General features: G+C 36.2%; 1 protein-coding gene across 1 annotated transcript in view; it reads left to right on the top strand.

Moving 5' to 3' along the window:
* MALRD1 (MAM and LDL receptor class A domain containing 1) overlaps positions 1 to 18,785 on the top strand; it is a 640,413-nt gene that overhangs the window by 524,755 nt on the left and 96,873 nt on the right. Inside the window, exons 36-37 of the mRNA XM_054724807.1 lie at positions 140 to 265; positions 6,709 to 6,775. Coding sequence (XP_054580782.1) covers positions 140 to 265; positions 6,709 to 6,775 — 193 coding nt within the window. The remainder of the gene's footprint in view (positions 1 to 139; positions 266 to 6,708; positions 6,776 to 18,785) is intronic.

The raw sequence follows: 18,785 nt of genomic DNA, 5'->3' as shown, positions 1-18,785 counted from the left end.
TTTGAAAAATGTTCAACTTATTAAATTGAATATATAATTTAAATATAGAACTAATAAATGAAGGATAATACAATAAATTGTATTATTTCATTAGAAAATTTTTTTAAAAAAAAAGATGATGTTGATTCTTTTTTTCCAGCCAATGTCAGCTGTTCTGCTGGAGCTCTGCTGTGCAACTCCTCTAACAGCTGTATCCCAGTTCACGAGCGCTGTGATGGTTTTGCCAACTGCATGGACTTCCAACTTGATGAGTCCAGCTGTTCAGGTACTCCATTTCCATTCAAATATTCTTTACAATCTAAGATAGTAACTTAACCTGCAGACAATAATAATATTAAAACATGAAATTCAAATAATAATAAGAATGAAATAACTGCATTTCTATTATTGGTTTGGGGCAAGAAGAATGTTGACATTTAAATATTACAAATATAGCTCTGGCCGATGTGGCTCAGTTGGTGGGGTATCATCCCATGCACCAAGAGATAGCCTGTACAATCCTCAGTTGGGGCACATGCCCAGGTTATGGGCTCAATCCCTGGTAGGGACATGCAGGAGGCAGCAGTTTGATGTATTGTTCTCACATTGATGTTTCTCTCTCTCCCTCTTTTTTCCTCAATCTTTAAAATTCAATAAAAAAATAAATCTTAAAAATAAACAAATAAATATTACAAATATCTATATACAAATTGACCATACCTTCGCGACGCCCACCAGCCAATCAGGAGTGAGTATGCAAATTCACCCAACAAAGATGGGTTAATTTGCATATTCAGGTGCTGTGTGACCATGGTGACGATGCAGGCGTTCCACACCACCCCAGCTGCTCCGGGCCTCTGGGGAGTGTGGGAAGGCAGAAAGGTGGCTCAGAGCTGGAGCAAAAAGGTTGCTCCGGCTGGAGTGAAGGCGGTGCCAGCAGCCAGGGGAAGGAAGGTCCATTCTTGCACCAATCTTCGTGCATCGGGCCTCTAGTATAATATAATGAACTTGCTTATTCTATATAAACAATGTTTAAAAATAAAGAAAAGTCAAATACTTAATTTAATTTACTATAATATAATTTAAGATTTTTAGCATTTAATAGTCTAATGAAAATTGCTTGGTTTATATAATAAACCCTTCACAATCTAACATGTTATTAACTTTTTAAACTTTGTAGTCTTCTTCCACCTCTTCATAAGAGCTCCCTATTTGCATAATCTATTCATGTCTAAAAGTTAATTTATTAAGCTTTAGACTGACTTTTAAACATTTTTTTCTTTTTTTCTTACCTTGGAACAGTTGTAAGAGCTGATAATATATATTTGTGGTTATACTTTGATCAAAACTGCTTTAATATGCTCTAATTTATTGTAGCTCATTGTTAGCATTCCTCCTGACTATTATATATCCTATATAATAAAAGGGTATTATGCAAATTGACCCTAATGGTGGAATGACCAGGAACAACCAGTCACTATGACACACACTGACCACCAGGGGGCAGATGCTCAATGCAGGAGCTTCCCCCTGGTGGTCAGTGTGCTCCCACAGGGGGAGCTCTGCTAAGTCACAAGCCGGGCTGACAGCAGCACAGTGGAAGTGGTGGGATGTCTGCAGCACTAAGGATGTCCAACTGTGGCTTAGGCCTGCTCCCCCGGGCTTCCAGAGGGATGTCTGACTGCCAGCTTAGGCCCAATCCCCTGGGGAGGGGGCCTAAGCTGACAGGTGGACATACCCTGAGGGCTCCCAGGTGCCAGAGGGTGCAGGCCAGGCTGAGGTACTCCCTGAGTGCACGAATTTTCATGCACCGGGCCTCTAGCATAAAATAATAGATAGGGGCAATATAAATCTGTCACAACTAAAGATAATATGAATTGGTGATAAAAGGTGTATTTGATCATATTTTCTAAATAAATTGCAGATATTTCATATCAAAATTACATTCTTTGTAAGACTCTATTCTTTGTATCTTTCAAGAAAGGAGAACATTGTAAGTGAAAACAGCATGATAATTATATTCAAGTCATAGTATATGACATCTTTTTTTATGCTGCTGAAAATGAATACTCACACAACACTGAATTTTATGAATACAAAAGGAAATCAAGAATTGAGCAAATCTGGTGCCATAAAATATGCAAAGATAAATGCTTTCCAACATTATTTCTCTACTAGGCATTCACATACATCAGATTAGACACCCAAAAGTAAATCTTCTTGCTATCTTTTCAGACAGTTAGAAATATATTAATGAGGTAGTTCCATTCTTTGAAACTATTAAGACACAGTATTTAAGTCCAATACCAAAAGTTATTTACATAAAGGTGAGATTTTTCTTTAGTATAATTTTATATGAGAACAAATATATTATAATATGCTGTGGTTTATTGTTTGCTTTAACATGTTCTACCTGTAAAAATATGATCAGAAATACAGAAGACCTGCCATTCATACTGAGTGACAGACACCCTATCCTATCTAACAAAGAGGGAATATGCTAATTGACCCTCACACCATTGCAAAGATGGTGGTTCCCACAGCCAATAAGGAGGGAATATGCTAATTGACTGTCACGCCCTCAAAGATGGCAGTGCCCACAGCCACAAGTGCCCAGTCCCCTCAGCCCCCCAGCCACCCAGGGCTGGCCCGAGTTGGAGGCAAGGCTTGGATGGTGGCTGCCCAGACACCCAGGGCTGGCACAAGGCACAGGCAAGGATCAGATGGCGGCTTCCCAGTCACCCAGGGCCAGCCTGACGTGCAGGCAAACCCTGAATGGCAGCTGCCCAGCCGCCCAGTGCCGCCCAAGGCTCAGGTAACCAGGGCCATCCGAGGCTTGCACTGCCGGCAGTGGCAGCAGCAGAGGTGTGATGGGGGCATCACCTTCCCCTGATCACCGGATCGCCTCCTGCCCCTGAGGGCTCCCGGACTGTGAGAGGGGGCAGGCCAGGCTGAGGGACCCCCCCTCCAGTGTATGAATTTTCATGCACCAGGCCTCTAGTAGATAATAATACATTTTTGTTGCCCCATATATTTTAATTACTTACCAATTAATTTGCAATTTTTTTAAATATATAGGTCACATTGCCACAGCTTTGGGGTTAAAGTAAAATAAAGAATTAGTGGAACAGTTTTCAGAAATAAAATCCATATTATATTATGTATTCTCTATTTATATTTTATTTGCTTTTTAGTTTGTCAATCAAATATAATAGTCAATGCTTCCATTTTTAAGAATGACTTTAATGCTAATCCATGCTAAAATGTGTCAGTGCACATTAAACCTTCCTGTTTCTTTCAAGCATCATATTCCTCTAAGGTCAGCATTTCATAGACTTTTATGCCAAACCTTACAGCATCCACTACTTCTCCCAGTAGTCACACAACAGATGGTGAGCAGTTGGTCTGCCTTCACCTCAAAGTTTAAATCATTAACAAGAACATCAAGCTCCGGCAATGTATGGGTATTATAGGTTAAGTATTTTCTATGGGTCCTATTCCCAAGTTTCAATAGAAAGACATATTATTTTCAAGTTTGGCTGTTTATGCAATAGAAAATCATTGAACAGAATTTGTCCAGCTTAATTTTAAGTTGAAAGTTTTCCCAGTCATTTGCAGTAGTAGAGGTTAATTAAGGTTATGCAATGGTGATACTATAATTATGATAATCAGCTATTTGAAGGAGAATTAGAAAAAGACACTAAAATTTAAATTTACAGGATGAAATATTATGAATATAATTTAATATATGAATAATAAAATGCTACTACTACTACTAATAATACAGCAAAATAACATTTCAGTAGATTTTTCAAAACAGAATGAAAACAAAAACAAAAACTTCTCATGTAGGTACTGTGGAGCTATTTCAAGTTTCTTAGCAGCAGTTAATCTTTCCTGCAGTCTCTGTGCTGGGATTTCAAGATAAAGAGAACAATCTGTGCCAGCTGGGAACTTGGTTTGCTGCACAAGCTTTCTGGTGGACTCTTAAAATCCAGACTGCTCCTGAATCTACGCTGCTGTTTATTGTGTATATGGATATTTACCCATGGCAGTGCATTAAGACAACATGATTCAAAGGGGTTTAAAATCCCATAATGTTAAGAACTGCCAGGGGTTATAGAAATTCTGAACTGAATAATGGATCATTTGACATTTTTAAATTGACAGGCTTTGGAGTGAGAGGACCAGAATTTAGTTCAATACCTGCTGCTTCCTTGCTGTTAACTTGAGCATTACATCATTAAGCAGTGTCCTCTGTAAGAAAGGATAAGTGGGATGTACCACATAATGTTATGAGGATTAAATGAGGTAACACCGGTAAAACTCTTAGGACAGATTATGACAGAGCAGGTCTGCAGTAAATGGCAGTGGTGCTGGGAAGAAAAGGAAGATGAGAAGATGGAGAGTGCACTGGTAATGAAAATTAGATTTCATGGCAAATTCAAAGAATTCCCCAAAATAGAAGGATGCATCAGAACAATTATTTTAATACTTATGCATAGCATTGACTAGTATAGAAGTGTTATAAATTTAATTTATCCTCCTAGCAGCCCCGTAAGGAAGGTGAAATAATCCTCACTTTAAACATGAAGAACTTTATAACTAAAATACCTAGACCAAGGTCACACAACTTATTAACTGAGTAGTTTTCAGGGAGGGAAAACCAAGACTCACATGATTATGCCTTCCCCACAATCCACCTTGTAATAGCTGTCAATCCCTTAGTCTCTATACACATTGAGAGAAACAATAGCAACAACAAAGAAAGGTGTCTAGTTGTAAATTATTTACATTTAAGTTTAAAAGTTACTTTTTTTTTTTTTTTGCCCTAACTGGTTTGGCTCAGTGGATAGCGCATTGGCCTGCGGACTGAAGGGTCCCAGGTTTGGTTCCGTTCAAGGGCATGTACCTTGGTTGCAGGCACATCCCCAGTAGGGGGTGTGCAGGAGGCAGCTGATCAATGTTTCTCTATCATCGATGTTTCTAACTCTCTATCCCTCTCCCTTCCTCTCTGTAAAAAATCAATAAAAATATGTTTATTTTAAAAAGTTACTTTTGTTTTTAAATTGATCACTTGTCCAGTTTATAGGTGTTCCTGTTTTTCCAAAGTGATACACCACTTTGGGATTGAACTTGAATTTTTCAAAGAATGATTGTTCTACAAAGTCAGCCATGAGTTGTATGGACCTCCAGACACATGTCATAATAACCAATACAAGGGAGTAGAAGGCAGTGAGATATCAGTGTGGCTAAAGACCCTGGGGACCTGTACTAATTCTAACAAAACCCCATAGATTCCTAGTTCCAATCTTGGGAGCTATCTACTTCGCTACTGGAGATATATTTAGTCTTTTCATTACTAACTGGTCATACCCATGCCCTTCTCCATTTCATCTACCCTCTGCTCTACACTGTTTTGAATACATTGAAGATGAAAATACTGTGTAATGTCTTTCCATTTTATAAATAAAGAACCTGGCTGAAAGGCAAAAACTTATAAAAACTCATTAGAGATAATCTGCAAATCTTCTGTCCTCCAAAATACCAGGATTCACTTCTTGTTCTGACCAATACCACTCTCTGCTTTTCAAGGTGCTCCATTATTCAGTGCAAGAGAGTACATATCTAGATTCTCACAGAATCATTCTGATATAAGGCTAGTCTATATGTTACTCACTATAATCAAAGTAATTATTAATAACCCCAGAAAAGAAATGTGCATCTGTGTGTATTTTGATACTTTGCAGTATCAGACACTGACTGGTGTTTTAGTAAAACAAACCTCTTATTTAAGGAAGACTAAAATTGTACTTAAGACCAAAAATAACCGTAAACAGATTTATCTAACAAGGATTGTATCTACATATGCTTCATCAAATTGGTCAGCTATTTTTAATCAAACCAGCTAATTTCTTGTTTATGAAGGAAATTTAGAATCTGTTCTATTCAGTTGAGCATGTCCCTGGTGCCTGAGGAGTAAAGCGCTTTATTCTTGTCTTCAGCACCTTGCTCCTTATTGAAATTCGTTAAACAGGGAGGAGTAAGTGTAGGCAAGATGGTGAATATATCCTTGGAAAAGCAAATCACATTTCCTAACCCAGGCGAGAAGTCTACTTATCTGGTCCACCACTCAGGCATGTGAAGAGAATGAACACATCCCAGGAAGTAGGGGCCACTGAGTAAGTTTAGAGCTACAGGAAAGAAGCCTCGGAGAATTCATGTGCTTTTAGTAACTAGAAAGCAATTGATTTTAAATAATTAGACTTAATGCAATGACTAACAGTGATATGACCATCATCTTGCTAATCCAAAAAATAAAAGTCTAATATGCTAAGTGTTTTGTCATCCGATCGTTTGTTCCACCAATCAAAGCGTAATATGCTAATAATGTGCTAAGGCCATTCAACCACTCAAATGACACGCACTGACCACTCGGGGGCAGACGCTCTGATCAGTAGGTTAGCTTGCTGCTGTGGTCTGGCCGATTAGGACTGAGCGAAACAGGCCTGACATGCCCTGGAGCCCTCCTACAGTCCCTCCCTGGCTGGCCAACCTCCTGTGTCCTTCCCTGGCCCTGATCATGCACCGGTGGGGGTCCCTCGGCCTGACCTGTGCCCTCTTGCAATCTGGGCTGAGGGACCCTCTCCCCAAGTGCACAAATTTCATGCACCAGGCCTCTAGTAATATTTATAATTAACATTGGTATTCTGTGATGCTTTTTTTTAGAGTGTCCAATAGCTTATTGCAGAAATGGTGGGACTTGTGTGGTGGAGAAAAGTGGTCCTATGTGTCGGTAAGTAGCATTGTCTATGTTTTTTTTTTTTTTTTTAACATTTATTGCACTTGGCTTACTTATTTTTCTTGAGGCTGATAGAGTATCAATGTTGTTAATAAGGTAAAAAAATAGTGAATAATGGCATTATTTATGTGTATCTGTCTGAATAAGAAAAAGTAATGTGTGAGTGCCTTTCAGAAAAATATAAATTATTTAACATGATTTTATGTCTTTGAGCATTTTATATTACATGGCATATATTGTTTAATAATACTCATTACTCCTTGTATTTAATATTTATATCAGGTTATAAAAATATTTTTATGTGGATATCATCCTATTTCAGGTTAATTAAGTGTCTGTGTTTCTTCCTTTGTATTTCAAATTTCATACTTCTTTTTTCTAACAACAAAAAATAAAATTAATAAATAAATCCTATTTCTGGTTTTTGCAGTGGGTGTTTATGAATAGCTAAAGTTAAGGTACAGATAAGATATACCTTTGTATACTTCAAATATTTTTAAACCAAAAATAAATAAAAACAGGCCTTGTGATTTCTTTTGGGAGTTATTTACATTGTATATCAAAAATTGCTTGAATTTTTTCTCTCATCCTTTAGGGAATTGCGCAAAACTTTCATAAATTCCAGAGGAAATAATGCATATTCAATTATATTTCTGTCTATGACTTTTCGGTCTAGAAGACCAATGGACATATTACTTTGCTTATTAGAGAACTGATTTCAGATTGATATTCAAGTCATAGGAAACATATAGAAGTATATGGAAGGTACTGATTAATAGTTGCTTAAATCCTTATATCCTTCTGTTCAACACTCAAATTTTAGGAGATGTTGTTTGTCCCTAAAATAAGCAAAATCCTCTATAAATTAAAACAACAAAATTTTGATGAACTATATTTAGACACTGTTTTGGCATTATTGAAACTGAATTATTAATGGGTTTTTCAAAGTATTTTGTCTCTCAAATTTATTACATAATTTATTTCACATCTCAACAAAATTATACTTTTCCTTGTATCCCTTTTCATGGAAATTAATTTGTCATAATATAACATGATGGAAAGATGGGATGCATAATATTAATTTCTAAAATCTCCTGAAAAAAACTGAGAATGATGTCATAAATAATAAATATTGAAAGTTAGCTGAATGTTATTTAGTACCAACTGTTTAGAGTAAAGAAGTTTGAATTTTTTGTGCTCTCTAACTAACCCTTATAGACAAGAAAACTCCCACACTCTAGATAGCCTCAGATGAGCAAGCAAAGAGGTTTATGTTCTTGGCAACATCCTCATGTATTTAATTAAACTTCAAAAATCGAAATCCAGATGGTGATGTCGAAACTTGTTTCTCTCAATTAAGAAAACTCTAATAGGGGGAGAAGATGTGAGAGGGGGGTGGACAAAAGAAAGGAAATCAATGCAGCAAATGTAGAAAGGAATTAACTGGAAATCCATCAAATATTTTAATATATTACTTTTGATATTAAATAAAATTTTTCAAATAGGCTAAATAATTAGAATTATTATCAATAGTAACAAATGTTTGGACTTAGTGCTATCTACAACATAGGTATGAAAAATGACATTTGAAAACTTTTTACATTGTAATATAGGATTTAATATAAATATATATATATATATATATAGAGAGAGAGAGAGAGAGAGAGAGAGAGAGAGAGAGAGAGAGAGAGAGCAGTTCAAAAATTTATATATATATATATATATATATATAATTTTTTTTAAATTACCACAATGTAACAGACCAAAAGTAGAAATTCCAACATCAAAATCCTCTCTTTAGTAGTATGGTCTATATTTTCCCTTTCACAAACACTTGTACACATACAAGCAAACTTTGTTTCTTACAGAAATGCGAATTACACTTTATGCATCTACTTTTTACCTTGGGATTTTTTTTCTCTCTTTATGAAATATCATTCCTTTCTTCTATGCTGGTATATATAACTCTACATCTACCACTTACTGGCTGTGTAGTTTTGGAGACGTCCTTAGCCTGCCTTTGTTCCAGCTTCTTTTTTGGTAAAATGGAGAAAATAACACCACCTACCTCATCGTGTAGGTGTGAGGTTTAAAGGGGTTAACATACGTAAAACACTCTGTACAATGCCTGACACATACAAGATATTATAGGAACGGTAGCCATCAATATTATTTTATCTTTCTTTTTTATGCCATGTAGTATACTACTTAATCATTGGTTTTTCATCACTGAATTAACCCCATTTATCCTACTAATGATTGTTTAGTTCTTAAATATTTGCTTCACAAAAATTCTTGCAGTATCCACCATTTGACTTATTCTGCACAATTCTTTAATCATTTACTGAAATGCCAAATAATCATGCAAATTATTTCTATTTATACTTAGTGTCAAATTCATTCCCAAGTAAATTTAGTGTCCAGGTCATTTGTCACATACAGGTATTTATTTTTGAATTTAAGGTTAAATAAAGACAGCTTTAGAATACAGAGTTTTTATATATATATAGAGAGAGTTTTTAAACTTTTTAATCCTTACCTGAGAATATGTTTATTGATTTTTAGAGAGAGAGAAAAACATTGATCAGTTGTCTCCCTTACGAACCTGCAATCTAGGTATGTGCCCAGACTGAGAATCAAACCCGCAACCTTTCCATCTTTGGTACGACGCTGCAACCAACTAAGCCACCCGGCCATGGCTAGAATGCAGAATTGAGAGTAAATAGAGGGCACTGTGAAAAGGTGTTGGCTTTGTATCAGGCCCTACTCTTTAACTCCTGGGTGAGAATGCATTGTCTTTATCACCAAAAGAAGTAAGGACAACAGATCAAACCCACCTCTCATCCAGGTCATTGTGAATATAAGATTTTGCTGGTTACCTGAGGAGGCCTACCACAAAAACCTTTGGACTTCTTCTTGAGAGCCTGGCTGGTGTGGCTCAGTGGTTGAGCATCGACCTATGAACCAGGAGGTCAGGGTTCAAATCCTGGTCAGGGCACAAGCCCAAGCTACAGGCTCAATCTCCAGTTGTGGCCGGGCAGGGGCAGCTGGTCAATTATTCTCTCTCATCATTGATGTTTCTCTATCTCTTTCCCTCTCCGTTTCTCTTTCTGAAATTAATAAAAACATATATTTAAAAAAATAAAATAAAACACCTTGAGAAAGGACATTCATGTTTTACCAGTAATTCCAGAAAAAAAAAAAAAAGAGACTTCTTTACAAGGAGGTCATTTGGGTTCCCGGGAGTTTAAAATTATCCACAAGAGTAAAAACTACTAGGCGAACCATGTTTTCCCATTACTTGAGAAACACCAATGGCTTGTCATGTTTGTTTGAGGACTGAATATGCAAAGCATGAGCCAGAGGAGGGAAATATCCCTCAGCTAAAGAGGCTTGATTATTATGTTATGTTGTATATCAATATGTTCATTAGGAAAAAATAGACTGAGCTATGAAATATAAATTCCAAATTAATATTCAGGGCAGGAAAGTGGTTGCGAGAAAGAAAAGAAAATCAGGTCAGCAAGGCTAAAAGGGAGAAATAGGAAGCAGCGTGAAATTAAAAAACATATATAATTATATGTCATTTCCTTATATCCACATAGTTGACTAAAAAAAAAAAACTAATAAAAGCAGATGATTTTGCTCAGCCAATTTATCTAAATGTAATCTAATAAAACAAGAAATAAAATATATAGAGTGATGACAAAGAACAAAACAACTCTTGAACATTTTAAATATCATTTCTAGGAAGCCCTTATATTAAAAAGGCATTTTAGCCAGGAATTAAAAAGGCAATAAAAATGGTAATTTCTCATCGCTCACCTTCTCAAGGTGGCAGTATTTGAGCTCGGATCACTTTTTTCTCGGATCACTTTTTCTAGGGTACCGTCGGACACCTTTTGCATTCTCCTTTCCTGTTTCCTTCTCTTTCCCCTGATGTTCAAATATTGAAGTGCTCCAGTTCTCAGTGTTTGAAATTCTCTCTTCTGCCTACCCTTACTTAATACATGATCACATCTAAGCTTGGGTTGCTTTATAAACTTTGAATACAATTTATCAGCAGCCCAAACCTATCCACTAACATTTACATTCTTAAATTCAATTGCTAACAAGACCCCAAATTTCATTCAGGTTTCATTTTGATATCTGATAGGCATCACAAATTTATCATGTCCAAAAATACCTGATGCCTAGACAGGGTACATTTTTACCTTTTTCCAAGATTTGCACACGCTGTTCCTTCTGCCTAGAGTTTTCTTTGTCTACCTTATTTGACCAAAGAGTGTCTTTTAATCTTTTAGATCCTATATGGACGACATTTTCTCTGGGAAGACTTTGCCAGACCAACCAGAGAGAATGGCTTCTTTCTGGGATCCTTAATGCTTCTGTTACCTTGTTATTTTACAAGTATGAGTTTTATTAAAAACTACTTCAATTTTTAAAAAGTTTTATGAAAATATGCCCTGTCTATCCTACTAAGAATTACATTTCCAATAAAATTTTATTTTTTGTGACTAACAAAATTCATTTTACCCAATTTTTACTAGTTTTATTTGTAAAGGTAACTTTGGACAATTATGGTAATTGGAAATTTAAAAATAAATTATTGTCCTTGTTTTATTGCAGAAAAACATAATCCATGGCTTTAAAGTATAACATAACTTAGAATAGAAATCTTTTGGTAAGGAAAATCAAAATATTAGTTTAAGGAATAAAAGGAACAATGAATATTTCTAAATACTAAAGACTACTTTATGTGTTATGGATTGGAAGATAATGTGTATTCAATAACCACGGTATTTACATTTCAATGTTTACATTTAAAAGTATAAGAGTTTTATTTGCAGTAGCCTGGAGAGTGAATCCTTTGCAACTGCTTAATGTTAAGATAAAATTTTTAATTTTTACTCAATATTAAAGTAACTACAAAGTTTTTCAAAAACTCTTTTGGAGAATGTGTGGACAATAATTTTGAAGACAGTTGTCGTAGAAAATACTGGCCATGTTTCCCATACCTTTAATAAGCAGTACTAATGCCTGGCTTTGAGTATGAGCTCCATCCACACTTACTAACCCCATGACTTTGAATAAATCATTTAACCTTTTTCTGAGGGGGACTAGGGAAATGGCCATTCGCTAAGAAAACAATATCTGACATAATGGAGCTTTGATGTAAACAGGGCTCTGTTATTGCTGTAATGTATAATTGTTTTGTTTACTAAGGAACATTTTTTAAATGTTGCATCTAAGTGGGAAGCATTAGTAATGTATTTGCCAGTTCCTTTTTTAACATTATAGAAACCATCTCTATAGCAACAAAAAATAGTTCTTTACTAGGTGGAAGACAGAACAAATCATCAAAATTTAAGATCATGGCCTCTGTTATTTTTTCAAACATAGTACTCACTGCTAAGAACTAACAAATATATTCATAATAACACGAGTTTTTCATAAATGAAAATCATTTCAAGGTTTCAAAAGGTCAATGTAAAGAGGAGGGCATTTAAATATATTTTATGTAGTAAGCTTGAAAGTCTATGTAGGTGTATTTTTTTTCAAACCCAACACATGGTAGAAACAATTTTATGGGAAAATATAAATTACCAAAATTGCCCCCAGAAAGAGGTTTTAAGGTTTAGCAGATTGAATGACATAGTAGAAATTTTGAAAGTCAAATATATAGTCCCTCTCTTCCAAAAATTTAAATGTGATATATTTTTTTAAAAACTGAAAGCATTTTCCCTTAAAGCCAAATTAAAAAGAAAAGTCTGTTAGCACTGGGATTATTACATTCACTCGAGATGTTTCAGCCAAAGGATCAAGCAAAAGAAGTAAGAATAAAAACATATTGAAAAAGAAGAAACACTGATATTATTGTAGATATTCACAGGCAGGAAATTCAAGCAAATTAACTGTGACACTATTACTATGATAAAAGGGTTCAGCATGGTAGATGGATACAAAATAAATATGCAACACTAGATAAGATTCCCTTTTACCATTAGCATAATAATTGAAGAAGATAATTAGAACAGAGTTCTATTCTGAAACAGCAGCAATTATTATAATACTAGAGGCCCAGTGCACGAAATTCATCCACGGGCGTGGGGGTGTCCCTCAGCCTGGCCTGCACCCTCTCCAATCCAGGACCCCTCGGAGGATGTCTGAATGCCAGTTTAAGCCCAATCTCGAAATCTGGGACCACTGGCTCCTAATCACTCGCCAGCCTGCCTGATCACCCCTAACCACTCTGCCTGCCTGCCTGATCACCCCTAACCACCTCTGCCTGCCTGCCTGATTGCCCCTAACTGCTCACCTTCCTGCCTGATAGCCCCTAACCGCCTCTGCCCCCACACTCGGGACTCAGGCTTCCCTCCCTCTTGCAGGCTGCAGGCACCCAGAACTCTGGGAGGCTTCATCCCAGGCCGGCCACAGGCCCCAGCTTTGTCAGGAAGAACGTCCGGAATGACGTTCAGTCTACCTAGTCTAATTAGCACATTACCCTTTTATTAGTATAGATAAACAAACCTACACTTAACAGTAATGTTTAAGATCCATATAAAAAAAACTAAAAAACTCAAATGAAGGTGAGAATATTCAAAGACCCGATTTAATGGATAAAAAAATAATGGATGAACTTTCTTTCCAGAAGCAGCAAAATTCAATAGTGTACAAATGACAATTAACCAAAGAGCCTTTTTAGTGTTTCTGGTTTTGGTTTGTTTTTTGAAATAGACCACTGAATTGTAATGTTCACCTAGAAAATAAACATAATATTTAAAGAAAAAAATTAAGGATTGATATTTGCTCTACTTGGCACTAAAGCTTGCTATAACACAATGGTAATAAATATTGCAGTGCTGGGATAGAAATAGACAGATTATTGGAATAGAATGAAGAGTCTACAAACAGGTGAAATTAGTATTAAATAGGTAACATTTCAAGTTCATGAGAATGGGCTGGATTTTGTAATAACTGATATTAGAGTAATTGTTAGACATTTATTTAAAATACAAATTATTTTCCACAAGTCATGTATCTTTGAATGTTGAGGGAAAACTTTTTCTCCATTCCATTCCATTTATCATGAAATAAAGCATTCTGTTTCTCATTTTTTAAAAATACAATATAAATTATTATTGACACTATACACAAGGAATTCATTCCAGATTTATTAAAGATATAAAAAAATTCTGAGAGGAAATATAGAATAAGGGAATATTTTAAAATATTGAAGTATAGAAGTCATTTATAAGTTTATTAGCAGCCAGAAAAGAAAATGTGTAAGTTGACCATATGGGTGGTTCTTAATACTGCATTATGGTGAAAACGCCATAAACAAAAATGTTAAGAAGCACAACAGGCCACAAAAAAGATATACATATATACTACAGACAAAGATTAGCTATTATATAATAGCTGTTTTATATATATATATATATATATACACATATATATGTATACCTATATGTATACACACATGTACATATAGGTATACATATATAGTATCCTCTCAAAGCAATAAAATTTATACTATAGATAACTAGACAAGGTTGCCAACATATCTGAAAAAAATTCAACCCTCATTAATAATAAATAAGTGCAAAATAAATCTTTGAAATTCCAGTTTTACCTGTCAAAACGAGAAAAAAATGTCTCATAATAAACTCTATAAAATGTAGAAACACTGACCCTTTTATACATAGATTATAGGAATATAATTAGGCTAATGACATAATAAAAAGAAAGATATGGATTAATGTGTTGATTTGGGTGTTTTGCAGTACTATTGTGAAAACAAACTTAAAAGTTCAAAATAGTGTAACCCTAAGTGGTTTGGCTCAGTGGTTAAAGCGTCAGCCTGCGGACTGAAGGGTCCCAGGTTCGATTCTGGTCAACGGCGTGTACCTTGGTTGCGGGCACATCCCCAGCGGGAGGTGTGCAGGAGGCAGCTGATTGATGTTTCTCTCTCATCTATGTTTCTAACTTTCTATCCCTCTCCCTTCCTCTCTGTGAAAAAATCAATAAAATATATATTTTTTTAAAAGTTCAAAATAGTGAAATGGGATATTACATAATATTTTAAATGGGACATATAAATCCTGACATAGAAAAGTATCTATAATATTCGGTAAAAAGTGCAAATTTAAAAATAATATGCATATGTGGGGGGCATGTAAATGTGTACATGTAAAAAAGAAAACAAGTCTAGCAGTGTGCACCCCCAAGTTTTGGGAGTTCAGTGACGTCTGTAGAGGGAAATTGGCTTCGGGGGAAAGAGCAGTTTCATAGTTTCGTTTCTGCATTTTCATCTTAAGCACTGCTTCTGTAACTTAGAAATGCATTTTTTTTAAAAAGAAATCCTAATAACAGTTGCAATATTTAAAAAAACAACAACAATAACATCTCTTACAATAAAAGGCACAGCCAACTGGCTGCTTTTAGCAGTGGCTCAAGTTAATGTGCCTGTCCCTCGGTTTTCTTACCCTGTTGTCAGAAAGCATTACACACTCTCTGCCCCGTGTGGAGCCAAACAAGTCAGACAGACCAGGAATGTGACTGAACATGAAGCAAATAGCCTCTCTCACCAAGCCTCCCTCCCCACCTCCCTCCCCAAGCTGGATTCTTCTCTGATCACATGGGCCAAAAGCGTTATGAAAATGGAAAGCACAGTGATCCCTAATTTGCCTTCTCTGCCCCTTTCCCAGAAAGAAAGCCACGTGATCTGTTTGTACACTTAGCTGTTAAATTGTGTTTAGACTTTCCATGCCAGCCGTGGGCTTGCACAGCTGAGCTCGGCATTGCTTTGACAACTTGATGTAAGTGCCTCTTGAATGACCTGTTGACTCATCCAGGGAGGGCATCCTCCGAGGAAGGACATGGCCCAGATTCGGTTCACTGGTCATTGCTGACAGGGATTTGTGGTCCAGATATTTTCCAAAGTCTCTGGTATGACCTGACTGTTAAGTAGATAGTTCTCTCCTCCTGGAAGAAAAGTGGTGGGTTACTTCTGGGGCCGTATCTAATGCCAAAGGACTTGCTTTAAAAGAGAGAACAAGAGATAGCTGTCTATCTTATAGGGATCGGGAATTCAAAAAAGCCTGCTACTTCACCGATCCTCAAATAGCTGTGTAGGAAAATGTTCCCTCTTCATCAACACAGTTTTTACTTTATCCGTTTTCCTTGCATGTGCACAACTGAGCTTTAATGGAGCGGCCGTTGGTTGGAAATGACATCTTTTCTTTTGTGGCTATGTGTGATGTGTGTGTGTGTGTGTGTGTGTGTGTGTGTGTGTGTGTGTGTTTCCAAAGCACTGGATTGAATGAGAGAGAGAGAGAGAGAGCCCAGTGGAGACGCTCAGAGACCTGAGCTTCAAAAGAAATGCTGACGAAAAGTCATTCCTCAGACTGAATTTCACAATTTCCCAAACCAGACTCCTGAGTGGCACTGGAACTGCTGGCCATCCAGCTCTGCCTTGATCCTACATAGCTTTTCTTCCTGCTCAGTCAGCATGAGTTTAACTATGTCACAGTAGAATCTTTTGTGCTGTTGCTAGGTGGCTGATCTCTGCCTTCCAGAAGCAAAATCTAGCAAATGAGGTAGAACTTTTTGAACTTATCCCCCTTACTAGTGAAATGTTGACAGATCTAAGTAGTTAAATGCATTTCAACTTTGAAACCCCTGTGGGATTTTTCTGATCCTCTGAAAGCCCAAGTGTACGTTTGCCATTGCCTTAACTGCTGCCCATCGTAACTCTGAGATGTAGGCACCCGTTTCTGTTCCCCTTAGGATGACAGTTTATTTTCTCTATTTTCACCAGAAAGAAAAAAAGAGGTGATGGCAATTGTTTCTGTCTCCAAGTTTAAAATTAAATTATGACTACCTATGATCAGTAGCTAGATTTTTATATAATCTATACCTATATAACCTATATATAAATCCTATATAATCTATATGTCTATATTATCCTTCTGTTTACTGTGTGTTAAAAGATAAAGATTTGTGAGAATCATACATGAAAACTGTAACATACAACACAGAAAAATAATTTTCAGAAATTATAATGATAGTGTTGATAGAACTCCTACTTGCCTTTTCATTCTCTATGTGTGGGCACTGAGTGAGCACACAAATTTATTACAGCAAATACCACAGGAGCAGCAGCAAGAAAAGAGATCAAAGGGAGAGAACATGCATTTTATTATTGCATATAGAAAAATGCATCCTTTTTGAATTTATTGCCTGGGAATCCAGAATCAAAACATTTAAGATCACTTCACAGCAAATCTTTACATTTTGTGGCTCTACCATCTAACAATAAATAGAATTATCATTCTGGAATGAGAATATTTTCTAATAATTTTTTTTTACTTTGTAGATAAAACTGAAAACACTGTTTTCTTATTAGAATGTCAGAATGAGAATGTTTTTAATTTGACTAAAAACTTCAATATAGGAAAAAGGTTTCACATATATTATTCTTTTCAATTTTGTTGGAATTAAACATGATATAAGAATTTTCTCTGTAGCAATGTAAATTATAATGCATTGTCTTTCCTATTGGCTATGGCTTTTATAATGTTGAGAGAATACAAGTTATATACATAAAAAGGTATATGTTGATAAATAGTATATAATATATTATTTTTATAGTATATTGTTTACTAGGATAAATCACACTACTGAACAAATATATATCCACATTGACAAGTATTTGCCTATGTTTCTTTATTTTTTATGGCAAAACATCACAATATATAACATTTAATCATTCATTGAATACTAAGTATATGAAGTATTGTGAGGTGCAAAAGAAGGAAGCCTGGATATGAAATTAGAAGAGCTGCCTCAACAACACTTAATAATTATACATCAGAATCAGTCAGGGACCCAACAGAGAAGATAATTTACCCAGATGGTTAAAATGACAAAACTTATAAGAATACTTACTTTAGTGAAGGTGTAGGCAAGGTTAAAGGAATAACAGGGATGTTGAGACGCAAGACACGGGTAAAAGTGGAAAGCCTAAACTGAAGGGACAAGGCGTGGGTTGTGGATCAACAGCTCCCGGGGAGAGCTGGGACTGGGGGGAGGGCCCTACAGCAGGAGCCACAGTTGTCGAAGGATGCACAAACCACCCTGCTAGAGAAGCTAGAGGAAACAGACAAAACACACCCAATTATCTCTCCTCTCACCCTCTAAACTCTGGCTCCCATTGACTAAACCCAATAGAAAGCCAACAAGGGAACATAGAGAAGAATGTGATTCATAAAGGTCTTTTTTTCCGGATACAGAATTGGGCATAGGAAGGGGCCTGGGCCAGTGGAGTGACCTTGGTAAATCTCCTAACCGTTCTCTGTGTCAGTATGCTTATCAATTAGAAAGCCCTTCCAGCTTCTGGTAGCAGAGCTCTGGCTCAGTGACTTAAAAACCGAAGGAAACGTCCTTTTTCTTATGATAAAAGTTCTAGAGACAAATGATTGCTGGCATCATTTCATTTGTTCAAGAATGCCAAAGCCAAAACTGTGCTGCTCCTGACACATTCTGGGCCTGGTGCTCCATCAGAACCCCTTTCCAGGCAATTTAAACAAAATAGGGTTGACGGGAAAGGGGGACTTGACCAGAAGCTCCACCTAACAATTTCCAAATATACCTCAATTTCCTAAGAAATATACCAAGACAAGACATTCTGTGGAAGTTTAGCTTAAGAAGTAAAGATTAATAAGATTATCAAATTATAAGAAATTGTGATTTTTTAGGCACCTTGTGTAACATTGAGACTATTAAAAGTGTTGAGAAAAGGATAATGAGGGAGTAGATTTATAAAGATTTGTTGGCCATGCTGAGCCCCACCCCATCATTAAAGGAAAAGCACAGCGAAATGGGCTTCACAGAAACCTTTCAGCGAGCATGTATAGGTTTCCCACGGCTGTAAATCTCATGGGAGCGGTGTTTGTCATGTGCATGAGTTATCTAAAGGTGGCTGGCAGTGGCTGTTGGG

The sequence above is a fragment of the Eptesicus fuscus genome, chromosome 2 (genome assembly GCF_027574615.1).
Source record: "Eptesicus fuscus isolate TK198812 chromosome 2, DD_ASM_mEF_20220401, whole genome shotgun sequence".
Lineage (NCBI taxonomy): Eukaryota > Metazoa > Chordata > Mammalia > Chiroptera > Vespertilionidae > Eptesicus > Eptesicus fuscus.
This window is presented reverse-complemented; position numbering and strand designations above follow the sequence as displayed.